Source organism: Thermobia domestica, chromosome 18 (assembly GCF_964235325.1).
Source record: "Thermobia domestica chromosome 18, izTheDome1.hap1.1, whole genome shotgun sequence".
NCBI lineage: Eukaryota > Metazoa > Arthropoda > Insecta > Zygentoma > Lepismatidae > Thermobia > Thermobia domestica.
Window position 1 is genome coordinate 37,487,340 of NC_137471.1, and position 25,564 is coordinate 37,512,903.

The 25,564-nt window shown below is 38.2% G+C and overlaps 2 protein-coding genes across 5 annotated transcripts in view; one reads left to right on the plus strand and one right to left on the minus strand.

Annotated features, from left to right (window-relative positions):
• Positions 1–19,888, minus strand: part of Hyccin (PI4KA lipid kinase complex subunit hyccin) — a 122,819-nt gene extending 102,931 nt beyond the window's left edge. The window contains exons 1-2 of one of the 4 annotated variants that reach the window (XM_081745152.1): positions 19,811–19,886; positions 13,815–13,900 (exon numbers count right to left, since the gene is read on the minus strand). The gene's annotated coding sequence lies outside the window, so the exon portion shown is untranslated. Of the gene's footprint in view, positions 1–13,480; positions 13,698–13,738; positions 13,901–19,810 lie in introns of those variants that run through there. The other 3 variants (XM_081745151.1, XM_081745154.1, XM_081745153.1) reach the window with 3 other exon arrangements.
• A 1,864-nt stretch (positions 19,889–21,752) lies between these two features.
• The window catches only part of ana3 (rotatin homolog anastral spindle 3), a 105,561-nt gene continuing 101,749 nt past the window's right edge, over positions 21,753–25,564 (plus strand). The window contains exons 1-2 of the mRNA XM_081745941.1: positions 21,753–22,050; positions 24,678–24,865. Coding sequence (XP_081602067.1) covers positions 22,008–22,050; positions 24,678–24,865 — 231 coding nt within the window. The 5' untranslated portion in view covers positions 21,753–22,007. The remainder of the gene's footprint in view (positions 22,051–24,677; positions 24,866–25,564) is intronic.

The following is a 25,564-nucleotide window of genomic DNA, read 5'->3' on the forward strand; positions in this document are numbered from 1 at the left end:
AATGTTCGTAAAAGTGTAAGTGTTTGTAAAATCTTGATGAACACACATTTGTGGGTTATCACGTTTCACTCCCGTATATTATTCGTATTATATTCAGACCTAAATTCCCCATTCATTACTCAAAAAGATTATACTACAAAAGCAACTTTTTTTTTTTTACAAGTTTATAAATGTTTATTTTGTGATTTTTTTGTAGTTGTTATTATTGTTATGTAATTGCAATCGAAGAAAAATTCTAAATATTGTTTCGTTTCAATGTTTACTATTGATAAAATACATCGAAAATGCCGTACTTTTTTGTGGGGGGGGGGGTGTCATACAGACCTCACGAGAGGCATTTAGTGAAATAAGTATCTTTGGTATCTATTTATGTATAAATGAGTTTGAGCCAAGGTGGACTCAAATAATTCGTATCTTTATTCACTTTTCTTATTGATATGCAGATTAAGTCGGTGTATTTCTTTAATTTGGACCAATAAAAGTCGTTGTTAACTAACTTGAACTAAATTAGTTCTTCTGTACTCCGTAGTACTTTGAAATTGTCCATATGTAATTCTGTGTAATGGTTTCACTTGTGCAACTGTTTATCTTTCTGTCCTTCTGAAATGACTCTTGACAGTTATATTAAGAAGCATGTAAAGATCAGTACAACGTATCTCTCGGAGAGGAGGACAATTTCTCTCGGATGTAACTCGAGAAGCGGTTTTTATTCCGCTTTAAGCTTATGTGACCCCTTCCAGCATAACCCGGTTGTTGCATAATAACATCAAGGCGAAACAAACTTATTTCTGTCCATATATGATATGAATATATAGAGCAAATCATTTAAACCATCAAAACGTGGTTTAAACCCCCCCAAAAAAAAAACTCGTTTAAACCCAAAAAACCGGTTTTTTTGGTTTAATAAAAACCATGGTTTTTGCCAACCCTGATATCAAAGCAAAAGGCGCTTTCGGAAAGTAACCTCCGATTGGTCACTGTGCACGAAGTAGTGGGAGCAGGGCTACCATTCTTGCACAGACGTGAGCGGTAGATCAGTCTGCATCTGCATCCAGCCATGGTAGAGTGAAGATTGTCTGATCACTAGTTCCACTTTTGTAGCGTCTCAAAATGTGTGCTGCAATAGAAAATCACGCCAAGTGCGAGGTGCGACCTGTCACAGGTTTTCGGCCGCAACTGTTCATCGGAAACTTTGCGCCGTGCATGGACCAAGTGTGATGAGTGAAGGAGTTGTTCATTTAAAAGTGGACGAACAAATATTCATGAAGAAGAGAGGATTGGTAGGCCATCAGTAGTCACTGATGAACACGTTCAGAAAATTCATGGAGAAGTTCGTGAAAAATCGACGTTTCACAATCTCTGAGCTTTCCGATGAATTTCCACAAATTTCCGAGACTGTGTTATATGACGTAGTGATACAAAGAATAGGCTATGGGAAGTACTGTGTGCGATGCAGTCACAGGCGGAAGATCTTTATGCTGGTGGAATTTCTAAGCTAGTGCAGTGCAGAGTGTTTGAATGTTTATGGAAACTATGTTGAAAGAAGTAGTTTCCAGATGAATATAATAAATTCTTCTTATTTACTTCGGTGTTCTTCCTTTTATCAACCAATCGGAGGTTACTTTCCGAACGGCCCTCGTATAACATACACAAGACCAAAATAAAGAAACTTTTGTTAGGTGTCGCTTCTCGGACACAACTACAAACAAATAGCAGTGTCGCGTGCACACCAATGAAGGATTTTTGCTTTGTACTCCTGATACTATCTCAATTCATATTGAAACCAATTTCCACCACTCCCGGTTTAAGTAGATTAGAGACGGAACATCTTCTCGAGACACTTAACTGGTTACAGAATACCGCTTCTTGTTATCTGTTATCATTTTTACTTTGTGTCGATCAACCTTCAAACCGAAAGTAGTTGCTTTCTGCCACTTTCGATTTGAACGCAGGATAAAGAGTAAAGAGGATAGCTATTATTAGTTACTAAATACATTTAAAAAAAAAAAAAAAACGCTTCTCGCTATCTTTTATCGTTCCAGTTTGCACAATAATTTGGAAACGGAAGTTGTAGCGTTTTCTTTATCACCTTCAGATGTGATCTTTAGCATTTTTCATGGTTAAGAACTCCGAGAGGAGGCGTTTTACGGAACTTTTTTTCTTTCGCCTCACTAAGTTTTTCGGTGGAGATTCCTCCCAAACCAAAATCCTTTTAACGCATCATTCTGACATAGTCCATTTCTCCGAAATGCTCAACTTTACACTGCTTAATTAACTCACTAACTCTATGACCTATGGAACCCGGAGGTTCAATGGCACGTTCCCAAAAGCTCTCTCCATTAACTTCTGTCGTTAGCCAACTGGATCCAATCCAATTTCTACTTTGTATTCCTATTCCGCGAGATCCATCTTAATATTGTTCCCCCATCTGCGCCCAGATCTTCCTAATGGTCGTTTTCCGATTGGTCTTCCAGTTAAGACTTTGAAAGCGTTCCTACTTTCTTTCATCCTGGCTAAATGACCTGCCCACCTAAGCCTCCTAGATTTGATGCCCCTAACAATGTCTGGTAAACCGTGTAAATTATGCAGTCTCTCGTTATGAAGTTTCCGCCCCATTCCCATTTCTCTTGGGCCCGAATATTTGTTTTAGGATCTTGTTCTCACATACATTTCAGTATACGTTCTTTCCTTAGACTAAGCGACCATGTTTCGCCACCATACACTGCTTGAAGTCCACGATAACGACTTTTCTCTTTCTTGAATATAAAAAAGTAAAGAACAATAATAAAACTAAGAGAAAGACTTGTTTGCTGAATTGGTGTTTAGCGCCTCTTTCAGCTAAATGAGATCTGCAGTATAGGGTGGAATTATAACCAACATAATAGGTTCAAATGTCAAAGCTCTCCCACCGGGAATCGAAAACGGGTCCCGCACACCAAAAGGCGCATCTGCTATCCACTAGACCAAGGGGAGGACAAGAAACATTGGAAGAATTGGAAATAATATAAAGGATTAAAAAGTTACCAAGATAAAAGAAAAAAATGAAATCTTTGAGTTTTACGTCCCACGGTTATGCCGGTTAGGCTAAAGGAGACGGTGATAATGAGTAATGAATGAAATGGTGGAATGAAGAAAGTGGGAGGAAACGGGAGAACCCCGAGAAAACCCACGCACACGGTGTTTGTCCACCACAAAGTTCACTTGGCGGGGGCTGGGATCGAACCCGGGACCCCTAGCACCAGAGGTGAACGCTCTACCACTGAGCCACCGCGGCCCCCAAGATAAAAGAAGACGCAATATCAAATTATTACTAAATGTCAACGAAAATCAACAATGCCGTGGATAGTCTCTTTTCAAATGAAAAGAAACTGGTTCAATTACTTTTGATAAAGTCTCATTAGAAGTTAGATAGACGATATGATAGAAGGTAAAAGAGGAAAGGAAAGAAGTTTGCAATTAAAAAGTGGATTCTTGAATCAAAACGAAAGGATTAGCTATGCTACAGAAGTTCATTCATACACACACACACAAAAAATATCCTCACTTCCCGTTACAGAAATTATTATTACTGAGCTTAGCATTCAACAATTATCCACCGAGGCTACGGGAAACAGACGGTGATGATGAGATGAATGATAATGTTGGAATGATGAAAGTGGGAGGAAACGAGAACCTGCAGAAGAAACTGCACACACGATGTTCATCCATCACAAAACCCGTCTGGCGGGAGGTGGAATCGAACCAAAGACCTCACGCGATAAAGGTGAGCACTCTGGTATTGAATTACGGCGGCTCCTAGATGAATTATTGATAATAATAACATTTGTGATTGCGAAAAATGAGCAATTCAGTCAAAGAAGAAAAAGTCAGTTGGGTAGAGAAATGATCAGAACAACGTGTCTACATCTGTCTGATTCTTGTTGACATCCATTTCGCCAGTGGAACTAAAGGAAACATGCACTTTAGATCAACATGGCACATTTTTTTTTTTTTTTTGTTTGTTTGTTTGTTTCTTTTAACGTCCAACAATTATGCACCGAATCTACGGAAAACTGTGATTATGAGAGCTAGGAACGAACCAGGACCCCAAGCACCACAGTTGAGCGCTTTACCACTGAACCACCGCCGATCCCGGGGATACGGACCTCCACTACTACCACGGATGGAACCCGGGTCACAGAATAGTAACCACTCATCAAAAGAAAGGTCTTAGCGGAGCCACTGACATCGTCTTGTAATCTGGCTGTCCCGAAGCCAATAGTGTGGTGAAGAACAGTTTACACTGTGACAGCTGATCTACACACCCCTCAAATACACCGGATTTAATCCCCATTGTAGGTTCGGAGCTCACGTTACTAGCAGGTCCGTCCTTCATAACCTCGTTGCTGCAGAAGTCTTTAAACTGTTATTACCATCATTATGTTTAATCTTAAGACGTACGAGAATGAATATATATATATATATATATATATATATATATATATATATATATATATATATATATATATATATATATATATATATAGAGAGAGAGAGAGAGAGAGAGAGAGAGAGAGAGAGAGAGAGAACGCAATATGAAGCTGTGCAGTACTAACTGGGTCGTTTCTCAAGAAAAAATGTTTTCACAACTAATTAACCTTCGTAAAAAGAAATTATTGCGTAACCAGCGAAACAATTAACAAGAAATTTTCCCGCTCTTCCTATCCGGGTATTACAATCAAAGTTTCACAGCCTGAGAGAAAGTATTCGTTTATGATAAGCATTACTTCACATATATACACACCACTAAACCTTGGAAATTAATGTTAGTAATAACAGTTGGAAGAAAGAAAATGTACAATCAGATTTTTTTTTTTTTTTTTTTAGAAATTAACTTTTGGCAACATTAATGGAGTTTTATGGCTTTACTTCAAACTTAGTCCTTGTTCTAAGGTAAAGAAAGAAAATTAACCCTTTTAGGTCCTAGTACTTATATTTAGGTACTAAAGTATTATCTTCATTATTCGATTTAAAAAATATCAATACAGCTTTTTACTGTTTTTTTTCCTCAAGCACAGAGGCATTATAGAACACGTTACGTATGGTTTCATGTCTTTCTACGTTGAGACATAGGGGGTGATGACGTCATAACTAAAAAAATTGTTAGGCCTATTTTTATTTTTTGGCGTGATTACTTTTGCACCTAGAAGATTAAAATTTGGCACAAACATTCAGTCCACCGGGTAGTATTTATCATTTTTTCACATCTCTGCGTTAATACAGGGGAAGTCCAGAAGAGCAAAAAGGCAAAAATAAGGGATATTTTAACCAAAAAAATCCCTTTCTTCGCGATTTTACCGCCTTAGATACAAAATGGAGACATGTGAATGATACCATTAGAAAGGCTGTTCTATTCTCAACAGAATGAAGGGACAAAACATGACCCTTGGATAAATAAGGATGTTCCAGAAATTTTATCACCTGACATCAAGGTCTTTTGTGGTAATCTGGGGCATTGTGGAGATAATTTGTAAATATTTTTCCTGTCCTTACTATTCAAGATAGAAGCTTGAAATTTTGCACACACATTTAGTACACCTCTCAGTATTTTTCAGATCTCTGTGTTAACACAGGAGGGTCCAGAGAAGCTTAAAATTAGAAAAAAAGAAAAAAAAAACTTCATAGAAAAATCCCGATTCCTCTAAAAATTTATCGCCTCAAGAACACGATAGGAAAATGTGAATAGTATTGTTTGAAAGGTTGCTTTATAATAATAATAATAATAAAAAGCACGGTATGGACCATGATCCTACGATAAATAGGGATGATGCTGTAGCCATTTGACTGAAAGTCTATTATTACGGCAACCATACGTCCTATTTTCGGGGTGTGTCCCGGCCGTCCCGCCAGTAGATGGAAAAAGCGGCATTTGTTCCGTTTTGTGCAAGTGAAGGAAGTAAATAACAAACCAAGACCTTACGAGCATGGCGAGAGATGCTGGTAGTTTGGCATCTGGCGGACGAGAGTATTGGTTGCGTGTTGGTAACACTGGAGATGTCAGTAAAACGCAAGGAGGTATTCATTATGGCTATTCCTACACTCAGATAAATAATTTATGATTAGTACACTCGGAATTAATTGGCTCATCCTACCCCCATAATGAGCACCTAGATGAGATGGCAACATTGGACCTCCCAAGTTAGTAAACTTGATTTATTAAATGAAATAGGAACTTCAAGCAAGTACTATTGGAGTAATTTACGTATTTAATTAATTATTCATCTTAGGAACTCTTGAGTTCATATCTTCGTCACGCGATACAAAATGTTTCAATAACTGCCGTTTGTACGTAATATATATTTGCTGGACACAGAAAGTAAATTTTGTCTTACAAAAAAAAAAAAAAAAAAAAAAAAAAAAGTTTGATTAAACTACTAAGCTTTAAAAAAAAAAGCTGATTATGTTACAATAATTTAAAATGAATTTTAAACTGCAAATTTGGTTTTCTTTTACGAGTTTTGAATTGTTAGCAGGAAATCTTGCATACGAATAGTTAGTTTACTCTGCTTTCAAACAACTCAAATAATAATAGTATAATTGAGTGTAGTTATTATTTGTTTTAATGTTTTACGTGGGTATGAAATAAGTAGTCACGAACAACAACAACAAAAAAAAAGTGTACTTCGAATCGTTTCTCAGTGCTTATGATTCATTGAATTGTCTGAAACCAGACTGAACTAAATACATTTTTGCTAATTTTTAAGTTTAAGCATGAAATAATTTGAATTACTGTTTTTTACGTTTGCTTCTTGTATTAATTGGGAAGTTACGTGACTTTGTAAATATATTATAGAGCCGCCCCTGTAACAAATTCGCATGGGGTGAGGTCAAACCAAGAACTCCTAGCATCAGTATCCCCCTAACCACTTGGGATACCCCTTTAATAAGTGACGTGATAAGAATCCATCTTGAGTTAGGTAGTACCGTAACTATTTTCCTACATCAATGTCAGTCGATTTCTTGTGATGTGATCATAAACAAAAGACAATGTTGCTTTTCATGTGGTAAAAGAAATATCGCAAGTACTTCCCATTTTTCCTTTAAAAAGGGAAATTTCAAATACAATGGAGCAGATGTCCCCTTATATTTAATGAGGAGTTTATATACCGAATTTCATGTTCATAGCTTAAAGGATCATGAGATGCTAAATTTCTCTCATAAAATACAGGACGGTAAGAAACTATTTGAATAAACTTCGAGAGCTGATTCCCAACACCGAAACCAGTAAAGAAGTCCTGTGGAACTTAGGTCAGTGATGGATAATTTCGGCGATAGAAGGTACCGAAACCATGGGAAAATGAACTTCAGAGGGCTGTAATTCATACAGAACGCAACGAAGAGAGTGCGGTTTAGAATATGACACTCGAAGTCATACCTGCTCGATTGAAAAATGTATGTTTCAAACCTCCGCAAGATGTGTGTTAGGGATTTCCCAAAGGAACGTAAGGATTACTTGCCAGGTTATAGGGAGTCCCAACGTTCCTTTGCAGAATCCCTTGCATACATCTTGTGGAGCATCTGTACGTTCTCCGTATTTTTTCGGCGTAAGAACCTCAAGCTTGTTCTGTTGGACTTTGCTTATCAAAAGATTTCTAAAACTGCCTTACTGCCCCCATAATCTGAAATCCAGAGTGGGGATGGGGACGGTTGCCCTCCTGTCCCACTGACCCCCTGCCTAGCGGCTGTCATATGAAACAGTCCCACGCCCTTTCGCATGGTTTTGGTTACATTTGTTTTGGACTCTTGACTGCAAAGATATTACGTTTTGAAATAGAATTCATTTCCTGAGCAAAACTGAACCTTATTGAAAATGAATTTGGATCCATTGTGCTCTGAACACCTCAAATATTAAATTTCTTCAATAAATTATTTACTCTAAAAACAATTACATAGGTTTGCAGAAAATATTCTAAAGTTAGCACAACATGATGTGTGCTTCATATAGCTATTACTTTTCGAAAATTTATTATTTTAAACTAATTTTATTAGCATCAGTCTTCGAACAGTAATGAAATTTTGCAACAAAAATCTCACCCGCCTCCACGAAAAGCGAGTTTAGTCTCTAAAGGTATAACTAGAAAACTTTCAGAAGCAGTAACTCCGAAATGACTTGTTTTGGGGGCTAAAATAACCGCCAAGCGAATTTCTGGTAAAATTCTAGCCTTAGAACATGTAACATGACTCCCTTTGCATTTAAAATTTCGAATACCAATCAAAGATGTCCGCCATGATGCTTGATAGCACTATCTGATGTGTCAAACCACTTCCAAGTTTCATCGTTCCCCCTCAATCCGTTCTCAACACACAAAGGTGGTGAGGACCTTTGTTTGATCATGCATATTGATAGATTGTGTGAAATCTCTATAGTAGGTAGAAATTTGAAATCTACTTAAAAAGCTTATTACAATCAAGAAAGTACTTACGAGTCACTGGCAATAGGATGTAATAAGAGGGGGCCGTGATATGAAATAAGTTGAGAATTACTAATCTATACTGAAATATTTTGTACCCTACACAGTTACAGGGCGGCTATTTGAAGCAATCGCAACGCGTTTTTATTGCTCATGCGTACGCTTGGAATACGCTGACCATGTATTTAAATGTGGATGGCTAATCACAAACGCGAAAGCAATAAAAACGCGGAGAAAATGTCAGCTCGAGCGTATTTGGTGTGTTTCGGAACAATAGACCGCCTGCTGTTTAAAAGATGTCAAAAGGAAGGAAAAAAGGAAAGACGTGTTGCCAGGCAAGGGGATTTTAGCAAGAAACAACTGCTTTGTGCAGAGTATTGGAACTCTGCTACTATAGACCTGGACTTGACAAAAAAAGACCTGGAAACCCTGACTGGCTCACAGTATGATTTATAACTCTGGCAAAAAAAAAAAATGAAATCTTTAAGTTTTACGTCCCACGGTTATGCCGGTTAGGCTAAAGGAGACGGTGATGATGAGAGATGAGTGAAATGGTGGAATGAAGAAAGTGGGAGGAAACGGGAGAACCCCGAGAAAACCCACGAGCACGGTGTTTGTCCACCACAAAGTTCACGTGGCGGGGGCTGGAATCGAACCCGGGACCCCAAGCACCAGAGGTGAAAGCTCTACCACTGAGCCACCGCGCCCCCGAACTCTGGCAAAAGTAAAGTTACCAAATAGCCACCTTGGTCGCGTTCGCTCTAGGGGGTAACGCTTCGAAAACGCATTCTCAAATAGCCACAGACAGTCTTAACGAGAATAAAATAAATGAAAAGATCGGTTGCAAGAAAGAAAAAAACTAATAAATATTTATTACACGATTTTGAAATATGTTAAAAATCATCTTTTAAACTGTTCAAAATGTTTAAAACATGTTTTTGTGTGCGTGTTTTAAAACATGTTTAAAATATTTTGAACATCTTTAGAAAAAAACTGTATTTTTTCCAACACTGATAGAAACTGGGAATAATGCGAAAGTGGGTGGGGAGAAATTCCGAAAATTCCACGGCTATGGCCGTGTCCATTGCAAACTCACATTGCTGAAAATAAAACCGGGATGCCTTCGCATCCAAAAGAGAACTACTACTAGCTTTCATGTCTAAAGGAATTGGTATGGTGCAGATTGAGAACACCCTAGCATACATACTATGACATTTTAAAAAAAAAAATATTATTTGTCAACACCTGTATCGTTACGCTTATTTTCCTAACGAACTTTGTATAGCCGCACTGGCTCAATGACAGAACGTTCACCTGTGGTGAATGGAGTCTTTGGTTTGATTCCAGCCGGAGCTAAGTAGGCTTTATGGCGGACAAACACCGTGTCTGTAGGTTTTCTGGGTCTACTCCCGTCTCTTCCCAATTGGTTCATGTTACCACTTGAGTATACGATCATTCATGAATCCCGATAGCTTAGTGATAAAACGCTCACCTTTGGCGCGTACGTGCTTCCTGTTTCTATCCCAGCTCATGTCAAGAGGTCTTTATAGAGGACAAATACCGTGTGGATAGATTTTCTCGGGATTTTACAGTTTCTTCAAAATTTCGTTATTCCACCATTATCATTAATCTCATCATCACAGTCTCCCTTAGCCTTGGTGCATTATCATGGTACGTCAAACTAAATAAAAATATAATCCAACACAATATTCTTTAGCCTCGGAGCATAAACATGAGACAAAAAAAGGTGAAATTTGTTTCATGATTTAATTTCTTTTATTTATTTATTTTTTGTAGACGTACGAACATGAAGATCATGAAATAGCATAGTGAACATAAATAAACTTACTAGGAACTGCAACGTTCTCTTCAAATTTGTCAGAGAATGAATACAATAGGTAGACAAGCGCTAAAGGAGAAGTATTTTCTTGCACCTACTTGGAGCTTATTTCTTTTAACAGGACAGTACCAAATAACACAGGCTGTAAAAATATTGATACTGAGTTTCCTAGAAGTAGAAAAAGAGTAGTCGTCACTATGATACCCGTAAGAGTTGAAATATTGAAAATACAGGAATATTCCTGTAATCACCAAATAAACGGAAGAGATACAGGAATACAAAGAGTGTCTTATATTAAGATGTACCCTATGCCGCAGATGCAGCTCTGAAATATAAAATTTACGGATAAATTACAGAATCAGACGAAAGCATCACGCGGTCAGCATGAATGTAACAAAATAGGTAATAAAAGACCACAAGTGAAGGGCAGTTAAACAGAAAGAAAAACGAAGATAAATTCTGAACTACGGGTTCGCGTATTGATGTGATATTAAGTAAACAGGTTATAGAGCATAAAATGTCGGTGTTTCAAACCCACTATCCTATTAACTAATCTAGAGCATATGTGCTGCAATTATGAGGAAAAATACAGAAATGTAGAGGAAACAAATAAGAGAAAAATTATATGAGAACCAAATATGGTGAAATGAAACAAAATTTTCGATACTAATGCATTTTACGGGGACATAACATTTTAAAATCCATGGAAGAAATATGTAAACTGATCTCACAAGCAGTAATCAAAAGATATCTTGATCTTACCTCTTACATGCACAAGGTAGAAATACGAAATGAAAAGTTTGTTCTCTACGAAATAGCACTCCATAAGAAATACACGATAAGTGAGATGCCATGCGAAAATAGTGCACAAAGTGACCACAGAAGTGTCGCAAAGCTATGCCACACACAAAGGCATATGTGCCATATGAAGTGCTTTAGTAGTATCCTTGTTTATGCATATACCCACAGTCGCTTACGTGCCTATTCCCTAGGGACGCATCCCTCGCTACTGCAACGGCTATCCTACTGCGCTCCTGCCCTGACTCAGACGGAAAACTCGACTGGGTATTAGACACAGTCATTTGAAAATAAATGAAATGAAATCTTTGACTTTTACGTCCCACGGTTATGCCGGTTAGGCTAAAGGAGACTGTGATTATGGGAAATGAATGAAATGGTGGAATGAAGAGTGGGAGGAAACGGGAGAACCCCGAAAAAACCCACGCACACGGCGTTTGTCCAACACAAAGTTCAATTGACGGGGGCTGAGATCGAACCCGGGAACCCAAGCACCAGAGGTGAACGCTCTACCACTGAGCCACCGCGGTCCTGACTCAGTCACTTGATACATGCATATCTTTTACGTAACACTGCAGCTCCAGAATGTGTCTTCTGTAGAGTCCTTTTATCTTTTCGTCATCTTCTTGTCGATTGCCTCGCTGTGGCTCCACACCGACAACGTTACGAGCTTCCAGAACATCTGCACTTGCTCCTTGGTGACGACACTCGTTTTCTTCGTGGACTGCTGCTATTTTTCCAAGAACTTACATACAATCCAATTTCCGCTCTGTGTGGATGTTCTGTCATGTATCTTAATTAACTTATTTCTAGTTTAACCAACCCTGCTAGGTGGCCACTAAAAAAGCACGAATGCCATCTAACCGAGTCAAGAGAAGGAGCGCAGAAGGTGGATCCGAGAGATAGCGAGGGAGTGCGTCCGTAGTGAGCAGACGCGTCAGCGATAGCGGGTAAATACTATAAAGAAGTATAGTGGAAGTGAACACTTATTCATTCAATATACTTTGCACTAACAGTAATTACTTATGTTCACATTCTCATTCTCTCACGTAAAATGTTTCACATCGTATTTTACTTATAAAGTTTCAACTTGGCAGAACCGCCGACTGAACAATTCATGCTGTTTAGTGGCCACCTTTCACGACTTGGTTTGTGTTTTAAAGTTACATTATCGCGCAACTATCCAGTTACGTTCTACTCTGAATCAGAATACTCATAATTATATCTTGTAGTGACCGCCTAGCACAGACCAGTCCGTGCTTTTCGGAGACATTGTTTTTTATGGCATTAATATTAGTTTCCACGCTTATTAATCTCTGTACGCATTTCTGCATGTGAACAGAAAATAATACTGTATATCTATTAGATTATCATTAAAAGCAAAAATGTTACTTGATTTTTCCAACTTCATTGTATCTCACACATTTCCTGTGTAACAATAACTACCAGGGTACCGGTTTACTTTTGGCGCATCAGATTTTGGAAGATTTACAGGTAAAATTAACTATTTTGTATGAAATGATACATTTATAAAGAAACAAATATCTGCAAGCGATAGAATTAAATACAAAGTAATGCATCTTTATTTTAAGTAATTACAAGTGTAGGGTTACTTGTGTAAAATCCTTACAAGTGCTTTATTACGGATAAAATAAGTGAGTAGATATAAAAGATGACTGTATTAGAAACTATTTTCCAGCGGTCGTAAAGTCCTGCACAGTGTAGAGAAGTTCTACTTTATGTTTACAATTGGAATGCTACTACTACGAAACTATGACAAGTGCTACTGAAACCCTTATCATTGTCAAAACCCACTCCTCTTTACTACGACCCACCATCGCTGACGCGCATGTTCTATTCGGACGCATCCCCTCGTTAAATCTCGGGCCCTCCAGCTTCGCCCTGCTACGACTTCGTTAATTTTTCGTGTTAGCATTCGTGCTTTTTAGTGGCCATCTAGCACAGGATGCTTTGTAGTTTTCATTGTTTTTATACAAACATCAGGACACTGTATTTATGCGCAAATTGTCAAAGAATTATAATCTTTCAACAATGGCTTATGATGGCACCCTTGAATTTTAACAAATGCAATGTGAGATATTTTCATGTCGCCTAGTGCAAATCATTTAGGAAACAATAAAAAGGAAATTAGTGAATTCTAATTTTGAACAATTATTTCGAGTAGTGTGCCAAAGTGGCTTTACTAATTTAATTTACAGTCAACAGCAAACTAAGAACTTTGGAAAAACTATTTACAGTCCGGAACCCTTATTTCTTTAACCTCCTGATTATGATTGGGTACTGAATTGGTCTTATTATATTGGGTTATAGTATACGAGTTTCGCTAATAATATACAATCTTTTATATATACAAACAAGTTATTGGTCTTACCGGAACTAGGCCTAGTTTTGACACTTGATACATATCTAATCTAAGTAGTACACAAGACTTTCGAAGAGTTACGTCAATAAATTGGTTTTCAGACTTCTGACCTTCTTATCTAACTTCTACACACATGACTCGGGGCGTTCCTCTGATAAATCACATCCTCCCACTCTCCACTTCCTTGTGCGATATGTTGTAATCGATTAAAGTAGGCTATCCACTATCAATATACAGATAAATACTTGAAGGAAATGAAATAAACACCTGATTTAGTTAACAGCACTAGTTCACATTCAGAACTGCATCATAACATCATAAGACCTTCTGTCTACAAACGTACCGATACTTCACTCACGACGACGAAATACCGAGCACAACACTTATCGCTCAGCTAATTTCCAACATATAGCAACGTCTAACACACTTCTTCTTCTTCTTCTTCTGCGGTTGTTTCTTGCCTTAGCGAAGATCGCTCTCCCGGCAATTATATTCGGTTTGATGAAAAGAAAAAGATGAGGAATTGGGATGAATCTTTAGAGATGTTTATAAGATGCTGAATAACTTAGTTCTTTGTAAAAAAAGGCATATATTCCAAAGTTGGGCGTCCGCTTTAATCAAGTTTTTTTCATTGTTATCTCCTTTCCATACTTTCTGCAATTTGTTATTTGGTTCATTAATCCGTGGTCTTCACAAACTTTCAAAAGATTTTGCTTGTTATCAATGTATTCCTTCACAAATGTTAAAATTGCTAGTTCATTGCCCTTGTACATTCGCCATATTGGTAACATAAATGCTCGTTTCTTTCCCACAATGCAACTGTTCGGTTACCTTGCGCCAAGTAGTTCCTTCCGCTCGCCATATAGTCCCATGTTTATAACCGCTTATATATAACAAATAAACAGTTTTTTCGAGACTTTTATATATTATCAAGCACACAATCGATCAAATTATCCATATATTTCCTGTAAATTTTAAAAATTTTGCTAGAAACGGACGCCCAACTTTGGAATTTAACCCAAAAAAAAGATAATAAGCAGTTAGAACAGGTGGGGATAAGGTGAAAATGAACGAATCTACATTAAAAGGGCCAGAACCGTGAAATTTATGAAGAATCGAGAGAAATGGCGTGCGATATTGTTGATAGAGAGGGCAAGAGAAAATAAGATGATCGATAGAGCCAGTGTCGAGACCACAATTACAAAGTGGAGTGGTACGTTTTCGGAGAAGATATAAGCGTTGAGGAGTATACAGAATGTGAAGTCTGTTACGGAGCAGAAAATGGAGGTAGGAGGGAGAGAAAGGATGTTGAATAAACCAAGATGGAGAGCGGAGAGAGCAAGGATGGTGCCAGTACCAACGTGCCTTAGTACAGGAGGCATTATAAGCAGTCCAGCGTTGATAATGAAGTGTAATAAGTCGTGGAAAAAGGTCAATAGGCGAGACTGAAAGATCTATGGGAGTGCCATGCAGGGCTCCGAAACGGGCTGCGGCATCGGCAAGAGAATTCCCGAGGATGTTGACATGGCCTTTGGACCAAATTAAGCAAGTAGTATAGTTGAGGGAAGTCCGGCGGTATACAAGAAAACGGATTTCATAAAGAATCCAGGAGGATTTTGAGGTCCAAGGGGAAGATTGTAAGGATTGGAGGAGAGATTTAGAATCAGTGGCGATACAGATAGATGTATACTGATGCTGAAGTGAATGAAGAAGAGTCGCAAACAAGGCATAAGCTTCAGTGAGAAAGGTAGAGACATAATGGGGCAGTTGAAAGCTGAAACATTGTTGAAGAGAGGAATCGTAGAAGGCTGATCCCAAATGCACGCCCTGGCCAGAACCATCGCAGTACAAATGAACAGTGTCCTGTGGGAGAGGAGGAATGGATGAGGAAAAGCAATGTTGGTAAGTTTCGGGAGGGATAAGTTGGGTAGAAGGGTATTGGGGAAAAATTATAGAAAAGGATTGGGAAAGAACTGGATAATCATGCAAGTAGCAAGGGAGAGTATACGTGCGCTGGATGTGTAATAGATGTGGTGCAAGATCTAGATAACTGGAGTATATGAAGGGGAGAGATGCGAGATATGGAGAACGTTTGCGGCCTGTATGAAGGTGTCGAAGCAGAGTGAGTTTAGGGAGGAGAGAGGATCGTGTAAATTGGAAACGTTGAAGACAGAATTTGTCGGAGAGGTGTTTCAAGTGAATTGCTAAAGGTGGAACTCGGGTCTCAGAATAAAGCGCAGTGGCAGCAGTGGTGATAGGGAGACTAAGTGTACGGCAGAGAGTAGTATATTGAAGGGATTGGAATTTTTGAAAGACTCGAGAAGGAGATGGAGATAGAAAGAAACCACCATACGTTAAAATAGGTAAGTAAACCTGTTTATATAACAGGAGAAGAACACGAAAATCTGTAGACCAAGTAGAAGTAGAAATAGAACGAATTAAACGTAAGAAGGATGATGTTTTTTGATGTAGAAGATGATAATGGGGGGTCCAACGTAAAGAAGAGTCTAAAACGATTCCAAGGTATTTAACTGAAGGACGGCGAGGAAGAGTGATACCGGTGAAAGTAAGGGAGGGTAGGGCGGGAGAGCGTTTGCGAGTAAAGACTAGAAAGGAAGTTTTGTTCCAGTTTATTCGTAAGCCATGTGTAGAACACCAGGTGGAGAAAGTGGTGAGAGCTGAAATGAGTTGAGGTATAGCTAGTTGTGGGGAGGGAGAAGTAATATAGAAGACTAAATCATCACAATAGGAAAGAACCCGGACAGTGTTACTGGTTTGGCGAAGAATTGGGGCCAGAAAGAGATTGAACAAAAGAGGAGATAATACAGAACCTTGAGGAAGACCTTGAGAAGTGGTGCGACCTTCAGAGAGTTGGGAACCGAGGCGAAGATACAAAATACGTTGGACCAGAAGGTTGTAAATGATGCGGAGATATTTCGAAGGGATGCCTTGTTGCCAAAGTATATCTATGAGATCATAAAGGGGAACAGAGTCATAAGCCTGAGAAAGATCAATAAATACGGCAAAAACAAACTGGGTACGGGAAAAAGCAAGCCAAATATCAGAGATAAGAACAGACAGACAGTCAGAAACACTGGAGCCTAGTCGACAACCGTATTGTTGTTTGTAAAATAAAAGGTGGTGTTCACAGAACCATTGGAGGCGTTGTTTCAGAAGATGTTCGAAGACCTTTAAAAGACATGAGGAGAGGGCAATAGGACGATAATGTTCAGCGATACCTGGTTGTTTTGTGGGTTTGAGGATGGGGATAATGACATAATCTTTCCACTGAGGGGGAATTCGTTCAGAAAACCATACAGTATTATATAAGGTGAGTAGGAAGTTCTGGTACAGTGGAGGAAGATGTTGTAGGTGGCGGTAATGTATACCGTCTTTGCCAGATGAGGAGTTGGGTAGGCGGGATAAGATGAGAGAAAGTTCAGACATAGTGAAAGGACGATGGATAGGGGTTGATGGTTCTGGAGAATAGAGAGGTGAAAGCCAGAGAGGAGGGAAGAGACATGTGGATGGTGCTAACTGGGAATGGAATTGATGAAGCCAGGGAGAGGAAATAGATTCACCAGAGGGAGGACGACATGTCTTGTTACGAAGGGAGCGGTAAAATTTCCAAATGGAGGATAAAGAGGAACCATAACGGAGGTTGGAACAAAATTGGCGCCAGGCATTACGACGGGTTTGTTGAAGAATACGGGTCGTAGTGGCTTGGGTTTGTTGATATACCAGGAAATTGGAATAGGAACGAGTGGCGAGGTATGTTTTAAGGGCTTGACGCCGTCGGAAAATCCATTGTTGACATTCCCTAGTCCACCATTTAGGATAAGGCGAATGGACATTAGAGGATCGAATGGAGGGAGACGGATCAGGGTGGGAGTGTGATACTGCTTGAGAAAGGCGAGAACAAAATGCAGTGTGAAGATGGAGAGGATCACTAGACGAGGGAGGGGGAGAGAAATGGGCAAAGCAGGAAGAATAAAGAGACCAATCGAGGTTAGTAGAATATGGGCGACCTATAGAGGAGGAGGATGAAAAGGAAGGAGAAGTAGAGTTATGTAAAATGATGGGAAAGTGATCACTGCCATAGGGATCGGAAGTAACAGTCCATGTAAGGTGGCTAGAGTAAGCTGGAGAACAAAAGGTGAGATCAGGTGCGGTAGGAAGTTCACGGGGACGGGGAAGACGCGTAGGAGTACCAGTATTCAGAAGAGTACAGGGTAAGGTGGGAAGTAGACGATATAGGGCAGAGCCAGCGGGGTTGGAAAAAGGAGCCCCCCAGAACGGGTGATTACAATTTACGTCGCCACCCACAATCCAGGGAGGAGTAAGGAAATTAAAAAGATAGAGCCAGAGATGATCAGGAAGGTGAACGTGAGGAGGAATGTAGAGGTTAACCAGGGTGAGAGAGTGAACGGTGACCATTTGACATTGAACTTCTGGGTATTGGATGGGAGGAGGGTGTAGTACGTAAGGTAAAGAATGATGAATGCCGAGAGAGAGTCCCCCTCGACCGTCTGGGCGAACATCATGAAGCCAATGGTAGGAAGGGGTGTTAAAACGGTAGGAATCTGTAAGCCAGGTTTCTTGGAGTAAGAGAAAAGACGGATGAAATAGAGATATGAGGTGATGTAAGGCATACATTTTACTGCGAGAACTCCTCATGTTCCATTGTAAGAGAGTAGAAAAGCAGGAACCAGATGATTTTATAGTGAATGTGATTGTAATAGCTTGAGTATGGTGATGCAAGATTTATAGTCGGGAGGAGAAAATTTATGTTGCGATTTTTCTAAAATAGAAAGGATGGACGAAACAGCGGAGGAAAAAGAAGGTATAGGATCTGCCGCATTTGACGGTTTCTGAAAAGCTGTGACAGTACTGGGAAGGGGAGAAAATGCTAAAGGGGATCGGTCAGTTGGAAGAGGTGGGGGACGGGCAGAAAAAGAAGGCGAAGAGTGAGGACTGAGAGAGCGCTTTTTTCTAACACCGGTAGGAGAGGAAGGAGAATGAGAAGTGGAAGGCCGAGAAGTAACAGCTGAATATGAAAAGGAAGCGGAGGTAGGGATAGAGGACGGAGTAAAGCTAGAATTGGCAAGGGAGGACGAAGTAGAATGGGGAAGTGGATCTCCCTGTAAGGAGCGCTGTGCAGGGGTCGTGGTTAAATAGCGTCGTTTGGCATCGGTATAGGATAGATGTTCTGTAGCCATCAGAGTATTAATTTGAATTTGTATAAGGCGTTCAGGACACTGAGGGAAGGTAGCCACGTGGTCACCAGCACAGTGCTTACATTTGGGAGGTGCAGAGCAGGAGGAAAAGGGGTGGCCGGGTAGGCCGCACCTAACACAAGATTGTTTACCACGACAGGCCTGCTTAAAATGGCCGTAAAAAAGGCAGTTAGTACATTGCTTGAGTCTCGGAATATATGTTTCGACGGGAAGGTGAAAATAGAAAAGGTTGCAATGGGAGGGGAGAGTGTTGGCATCAAAAGTGACTACGATTGTGCCGGTGGGGATGGAAGAATCCGTAACAGAAGGTGGAGAATCGGAGGTTGGAGGTAAAGAAGAGTCAGAGGTAGGGGGAACTGTAGAAACATCAGACGAAGAACGTTTACGAAACATACGGCGAACATGTAAGATTGGAGCGCTACTGCGTAACGCAGTGATGAGTTCATCGTCCGTTAAGGACGGATCGACTCCTCGTAAGATACCCTGACATGAAACGGCGTAATTCGGAATATAAGCACGCCAATTATGTGCCGCTAATAAAGGATGTTGTAGGAAATCGTTGGCTGCTTTGCCAGTTCGAAAAAAGACCTTTAAACCCTGGGGGCCAAGAGTGCGAATATCTGTGACATCTGTAAGATTGTTATTATATAAGAGTCGACCTAACTTCATAGGATGTTGTTTGCCCAAGGCAGACGTGGAGGACACGTGGACGACATAAGGTCCTAGATGGTGATTTTTATAACTGTTGTTGGTAGTGTGTGCATAGGGCACAGTTGTTATATGAGTAGTAGAATTAGTAGATGATGAAGTATCCATCTTAGTTGATTGGAGCACATGTCCGTCAGAGGAGGCTGCCATATTTGGCAGCGACGAAAGTGAAAAAAAAAAAAAAACCTTGCACTAATGCACCACACACGTAGTAAATAAAAGGAAGAGAACACAAGTCAAAGACACTATAATGTGAGAACAACGAAACTAAAGAGCACTCAAAATCAGCTGTAGACCTAGCACAGAAGTACACTCAGTCGAAGCTCACAACGTCTTAAATGCTATAATCCTTGTGTGTTATGCCGTACGTTTAATTTCCACGTCTAACACACACCTCTCAGTTTCGGGTTTCGACTTCATAACTTTACTTAGTTTTCTTTCACTAGATGGCAGTGTGTGTCAAATTTTCTGCTAGTAACAGTTCTTTTGGGTGCATTCAGTGTTAGCATTCATGGTACAATCTCTCTGCTCACTGTTCGCTTTAGTGACGTATATAATTTAGAATGCAAACAAGGAGTTCTAGTTTTCGATAATTGATAAATCACTTACAATTGCTTGTTCCAGCATGTACGTTGCGTTGCGCACAGCAAAATTTTGCAAAGACTGGTAAAGATGACCTACACACACACTGTAGATTTAATTTCAAATCACGTACGACTCTGTTCCTATTAAAACAAATCTAGTAATGAACCAAACTTAATTCTTTTGGGCCATATTCAGAAAAATGTTACGTGTAATTAACGTCCTACTAAGGACTTGGCTAACTGGTGAGTTTAATAACCATGTTTAAAAGAAGGTTTGTGATATTATCAACGAATGCCGTTTGTCATAAACTCATCACAAATCAATATTTAATCGGGCCTATCTACGACTGATGGCTATATCGAACGACACAAGTCACGACTTTACCGCAGGGTTGTTCAGTCATATTATGAGAAAAAAGTATTTATATTCTCATTTTTTTTCTGATAATGTGTTTGGACAGCCCTGCCGAAAGGATCGTGACTTGCACCTATGGATCGTTTGATAATGGTCACTTGTGATTAGTTTTGTGACAAACGACATCAAACATCATTTGCGGTGCGACTAACATCGGTATGTTTAATTTCACGTAATGTAAAATCGCAAACCTAGAGGAGAAATTTTTGTTTTCCCCTACGATCACAAAATTGCAAAGAAAAGCTATTTAGTTGGGGCCATGTTCTTCTATACGAAAATTACAATCATTCCTTTAGTCAAATCATTATTACGATGCAATGCAAAATCATTTTTGAATGTCCCTACTTTTTTTTTTTTTTAAAGTTTATCCCAAAATTTGAAGTGGAGAAAAACCTCTAGTATCTCTACTCTACTCTACTCTCCGAACTAGCCTCTATGAAGTAAACGAATATTTTTATCAGGCTTCTGCTAGAATTTTTTCTCGGGGTTCAAAGTTAGAATATGAAGGGGAAATACTTGGATGTTATTTGTTAAAACATGTACACTGCATAAAACTGGTATGTGATAATTTTATTATTTGTATTAACTCGGAGGGGACCACCCGAAAGTATGCATTATAGCCTATGCATGAAAGAAGACTCGAAAAAGTTTTTTCTACCAAAGTAATATTTCATTTGAAAATGCATCCTAGGTATACTCCTTTATCATATAAATACATTTGGCTACTCATAATTGGACTTCGATGAAACTTATCATTCGATTTATGATAGCTACTGGGATCAATTTATATACAGTGGCGTATTTAGGGGGCTTAAGCACCCCGAAATATTACTTACTATAGTAAAGTATATGAAATATCTTGCAGAATTTTCACATTTTCAGGCAAAGTCCCCTCCCGAAAGTTAGCAAAGCCCCCCGAAACAAAATCGTTAATACGCCACTGTATATATAACAAGAACCAAGATAGCGCAATAATATTCAAGAAGCTATATGACCCAGGAAGTTACAATCATCTCAAGAAAATGGGATTAACACACAAAATAGTAACATGAAATGGAAAAAAAAACTTCATTCAATCAATATAGCTTCAAGCATTCAACCAGTAAACTTCTTTAGAGTGATATGCTATTACGAAATGTTCAATAATAAGCATTGGAAGCACAGATGGGTAGAAAAAACCTGGTGCAAATATTATCACTGACATAGTGAAGAAGACAAGACAAATGCATCCGTTTGACATTTTGAAGTTCTAACAAAGAACGCAAACACGAAACGAGACTTTAATAATATAGTACTGAATATGAATTTAATGTAATAACATTTCACTAAAATGAATTTATTTTTTATTTTATTAAAAATATTCTTTGAGTATTTATTACATTACAGCGGAAAATGTACTAAATTTTATGTCTATGGTGTATGTATGTAAGCACAAACGCATTCGTACTTCATCTGTTTTTGGTTTGTTGATATGTTGAAAAGCGCAGTATTTCGTTCGCAATTTATGAAATTGTTTCAGTGGTTGAAGTGGATTTAAAGAAAGTGAATTAAATGTATCGAATATTTAATTTTATTAATGAGGTGTTTTGACGATGAGTGATAGCGTGGCTGGTCCATTAAATATTTATAAACTAGGTTTGTTATAGTGATTTATTTATGACTTAATTTATGCTGGTAAATTTATGTCGTACATATTTTACTAGGCCAATCCTCGTTAAAGTTACACAAAATTGAGGTGCAGATTAAGAATATTAGGTCACTATGTAGAAAATTTAGCACATAGTAGTTCACAAGAGTAACATCAAGGTAATTTATTCATAAAATGTTATCAGCATGTAGTGTACGCGAGCAGTGGCACTGCTTTCTAATTATGAAAGAGCAGAATTTTTCTCTAAAAATTCCTAGTTTTTGATAAATATAGCCTAATTTTGGTTAGATTAGGTAGGTTACATTACGTTCTATTTATCTTCATGGTTTGTATTGCCCCCACAATGTAGAATTAAGTTTTATACTCACTTTCGCTAACGTACCTGATCCCTACGGACGCTCCCTGCCTTAACGCGGATAAAATGCAGTATATTAACCTTTTTAGACTCACTTAGCACAGGTTGGATTGTTTTTCACACTTGTCTACACAATTGCACCGAGTATACCTTGTCTGTAAAAAGTATGTCACAAAATGCTTCTAAATCTTATAGTCCTACTTTTTGATGCTCGTAAACCCGACCTAGAGCCTATAATTTAAAGTAAACCCCAATAATCCACCATAAACAAATAGATACCCACAGCATGAAATCGAACATGAAATAACGTTGTCTTTTAACCTTACAATGGACAGGTTAGATAAAGTTATGCGAAAGGACGAACTGGGTCTAGGAGAGACGAGTCATATTTTGTCAATTAATCGTTCATGTAAATCGTATATTCTTTCGGGGGGGGGCGTGACATGAAGTACTGTAGTAATCACGCCAGGGGCTCGATTATCCTAAACTATTTTACTAGAACATATATTGGTTTAGCCAGGATTTCGTAATGCGAGAGGGGGGGGGGGGGTGACGTGAAATACTGAAGGCCCAGGAGCTCCAACAGTCTCAACTATTTTATAAGCAACATATATTGGCTTGTTAGAACAATAAAATGAGGATATGTTAGTATTTTAATAAGAAACTATGAAGAAATCTCGAGTAAAGGAATGAAAACAAGTATCGAAAAAGAGTTTACAATATTTACGTTCTATCCTCTGTTCATTCAAATATAACAATTTTGCTTTCATTATGACCTCAACTATTATAAAAAGTACATATCCAATAATGTCTTGTAAAATATTTTACAATATCAGCGTTCCTTTCTCTGTTGAATCAAATGTTAAAAGAACTTTTTTTCCACATAACTTTATTATTATTATTTCGTCAATTACTGTCTGTTCCAAATAACAGGTTAAAGGAGCAGTAGCAAACTGTTTCTGAAATAACATGTTTGATACTGCAGAGAAGAATGACGAAAGATTATGATTTTAAAAAAAAATGTCTACACTGTTACAGAATGGCACTATGCTTTCGAAAGCTTGAAATTTCCCTCACTAGTAGAAGACATTTTGAAAATTCCGTAACTTTTCTAGAAATTTCAAATTCCCTTAATTTTCCAGAATATCCCGCTCACTCACCCATGTATTGCAAGTAATACAAATCTACTCATAAGAAAGAGTAACCAAATGCTTGCTCTATCTTTTTGTTTTTAACGCTGAATCTTTTTTTTTTCCCTCGTTTCTTTTTGTTTCATCCTTAAATTTTATTCATTTCTAATCTCGAAGGGGGGAGGGGTCCGGACCCCCCTCCTTTTCTACGTGCCTGTCCGGTAGCACCTTCGACGCCCTAACTCTTAATACTACTCACCTGCCTTCGTTTTCTCAGCCTCCTATATTTAATAAAGTGGGTTGTCTCGTGTAGACATAAAAATAGAAGTTTGGAAGTTTTAAAGGCATTACTAGACGATTATATACATAACAACGTGTGTGTAATTTTTACCTTTTTACGCAGCTGTTGTTAATCTGCATTGGAAGGTGCGAGATAAAATTAAAACTGATAGAATTAATCTGTGAAGGCGTAGCAAACTTTTTTTAAACACTTATGTTTATGATCACTTGTTGCTGTTTTGTTATTTATAGTGTATGGTGGCCCCCATATTTTTAATCTGGTGATACGTATCTCTCTATATGAGTATAAAATGTTATAGAATGTCTTAAATGAACAAAAGCTGGGACTCATGCTATTGTTCCGCGTAATTCTGGGGTCAACTTTGAACCTATCTGTGATCTTATTCATACTTGGTTATCATATAAACTACGTCCTGAGGTAATAAAAACTACAATACATCAGATTTTGCAAGAGAACCAAGAGAAAAAAACATTCCATGTAAATATAAAGTAGACGTCCATAGGTGGCTGCATACATTTTTTGTATTATCTGACATAACCCTCTGTTCCTTTATTCGTATAACCTTCTGCTTGAAACGTACCTCACAGGTAGAATAAGATTTTCTTTGATCCTGTGAATTATCCGAGCAGTGATCTAAAAATCAGTATGCACGTCATATCTTTTCAAAGTGAGACCTAAAATTTGCTTCTAACTCTGCGGTCTTGTTATACTCCGTTAAATGTATTTTAAGATTATGGATACCAGGTTTTGGGAAAATGTGTTATTTGTAAGGAAAGATTAAGAAATATTTTATAACATATAAATAATTAGTACGTTTCCTTATTCTAGGTCATAAATTAGAAGAAATTCGAGTACGTACCTTACAAAATATTATTTCCAAGCTTGATAATGGCTTCGTGGAAGAAAATCAACTTGCTCAGAGAAGAGATTTACTGGAGAAGCTTCTGGAATGGTTTAATTTTGACAACTGTCCGGAAAAAGGACAGGTTTTGACATTACTTTCAAGGCTAGCGAAGGTAAATTTATTAGTATGTATGGTAAACATATTTTTTGTCTTCACTAACTCACTCTATAGCAGTAGTTGTCATAGCTTCTGATAAGGTAGCCTATACTTTGCGCTCATTGACAAAGTGTTTTGCCGACCCCGTATAATGAGAAGTTGAAATGAGAAATATGTTGTAGTAAACATTAATTATTAGGTTGAAAATACCTTAGGGATTAATAAATCAACTTCCTAATGTTTAGAAGAGAAAGTCTTTCATAAATCGTTATAATAAATTAAACGTCTACAGTTTCAATGCTTCACTCTCCTGTTGGCGTGCCTTTATCAGTTGCGCTGTTAAACATGATATGTTCATGGATTTTTTCAGTCTGGAAAATCTTGCAACTCGGATAAAATTCCTCTTAAAATTAAATCCTATGCAAGCTCATTCTACATTTCCAAATTATGACAAACGTAATTGCTGTAATGTGTACGAAAAACCGCTACAAGGCAGAAAAACGTTTCAAAAATAATAGGTACACTCATGTCCAAAGTGTTTGTCGCCTATCTATAGCGGTCTTCTTATAAGAATATAATTTGATAATGATTTTGCAGGGTACTTTTAATACTGATACTATGTATATAATCGGGAAATGTATATTTGTCGTAAATTTTATAGGAAAAGAATTATAAATACGAAAATTAGAATATGAGTAAATAAAAACGTTGCTAA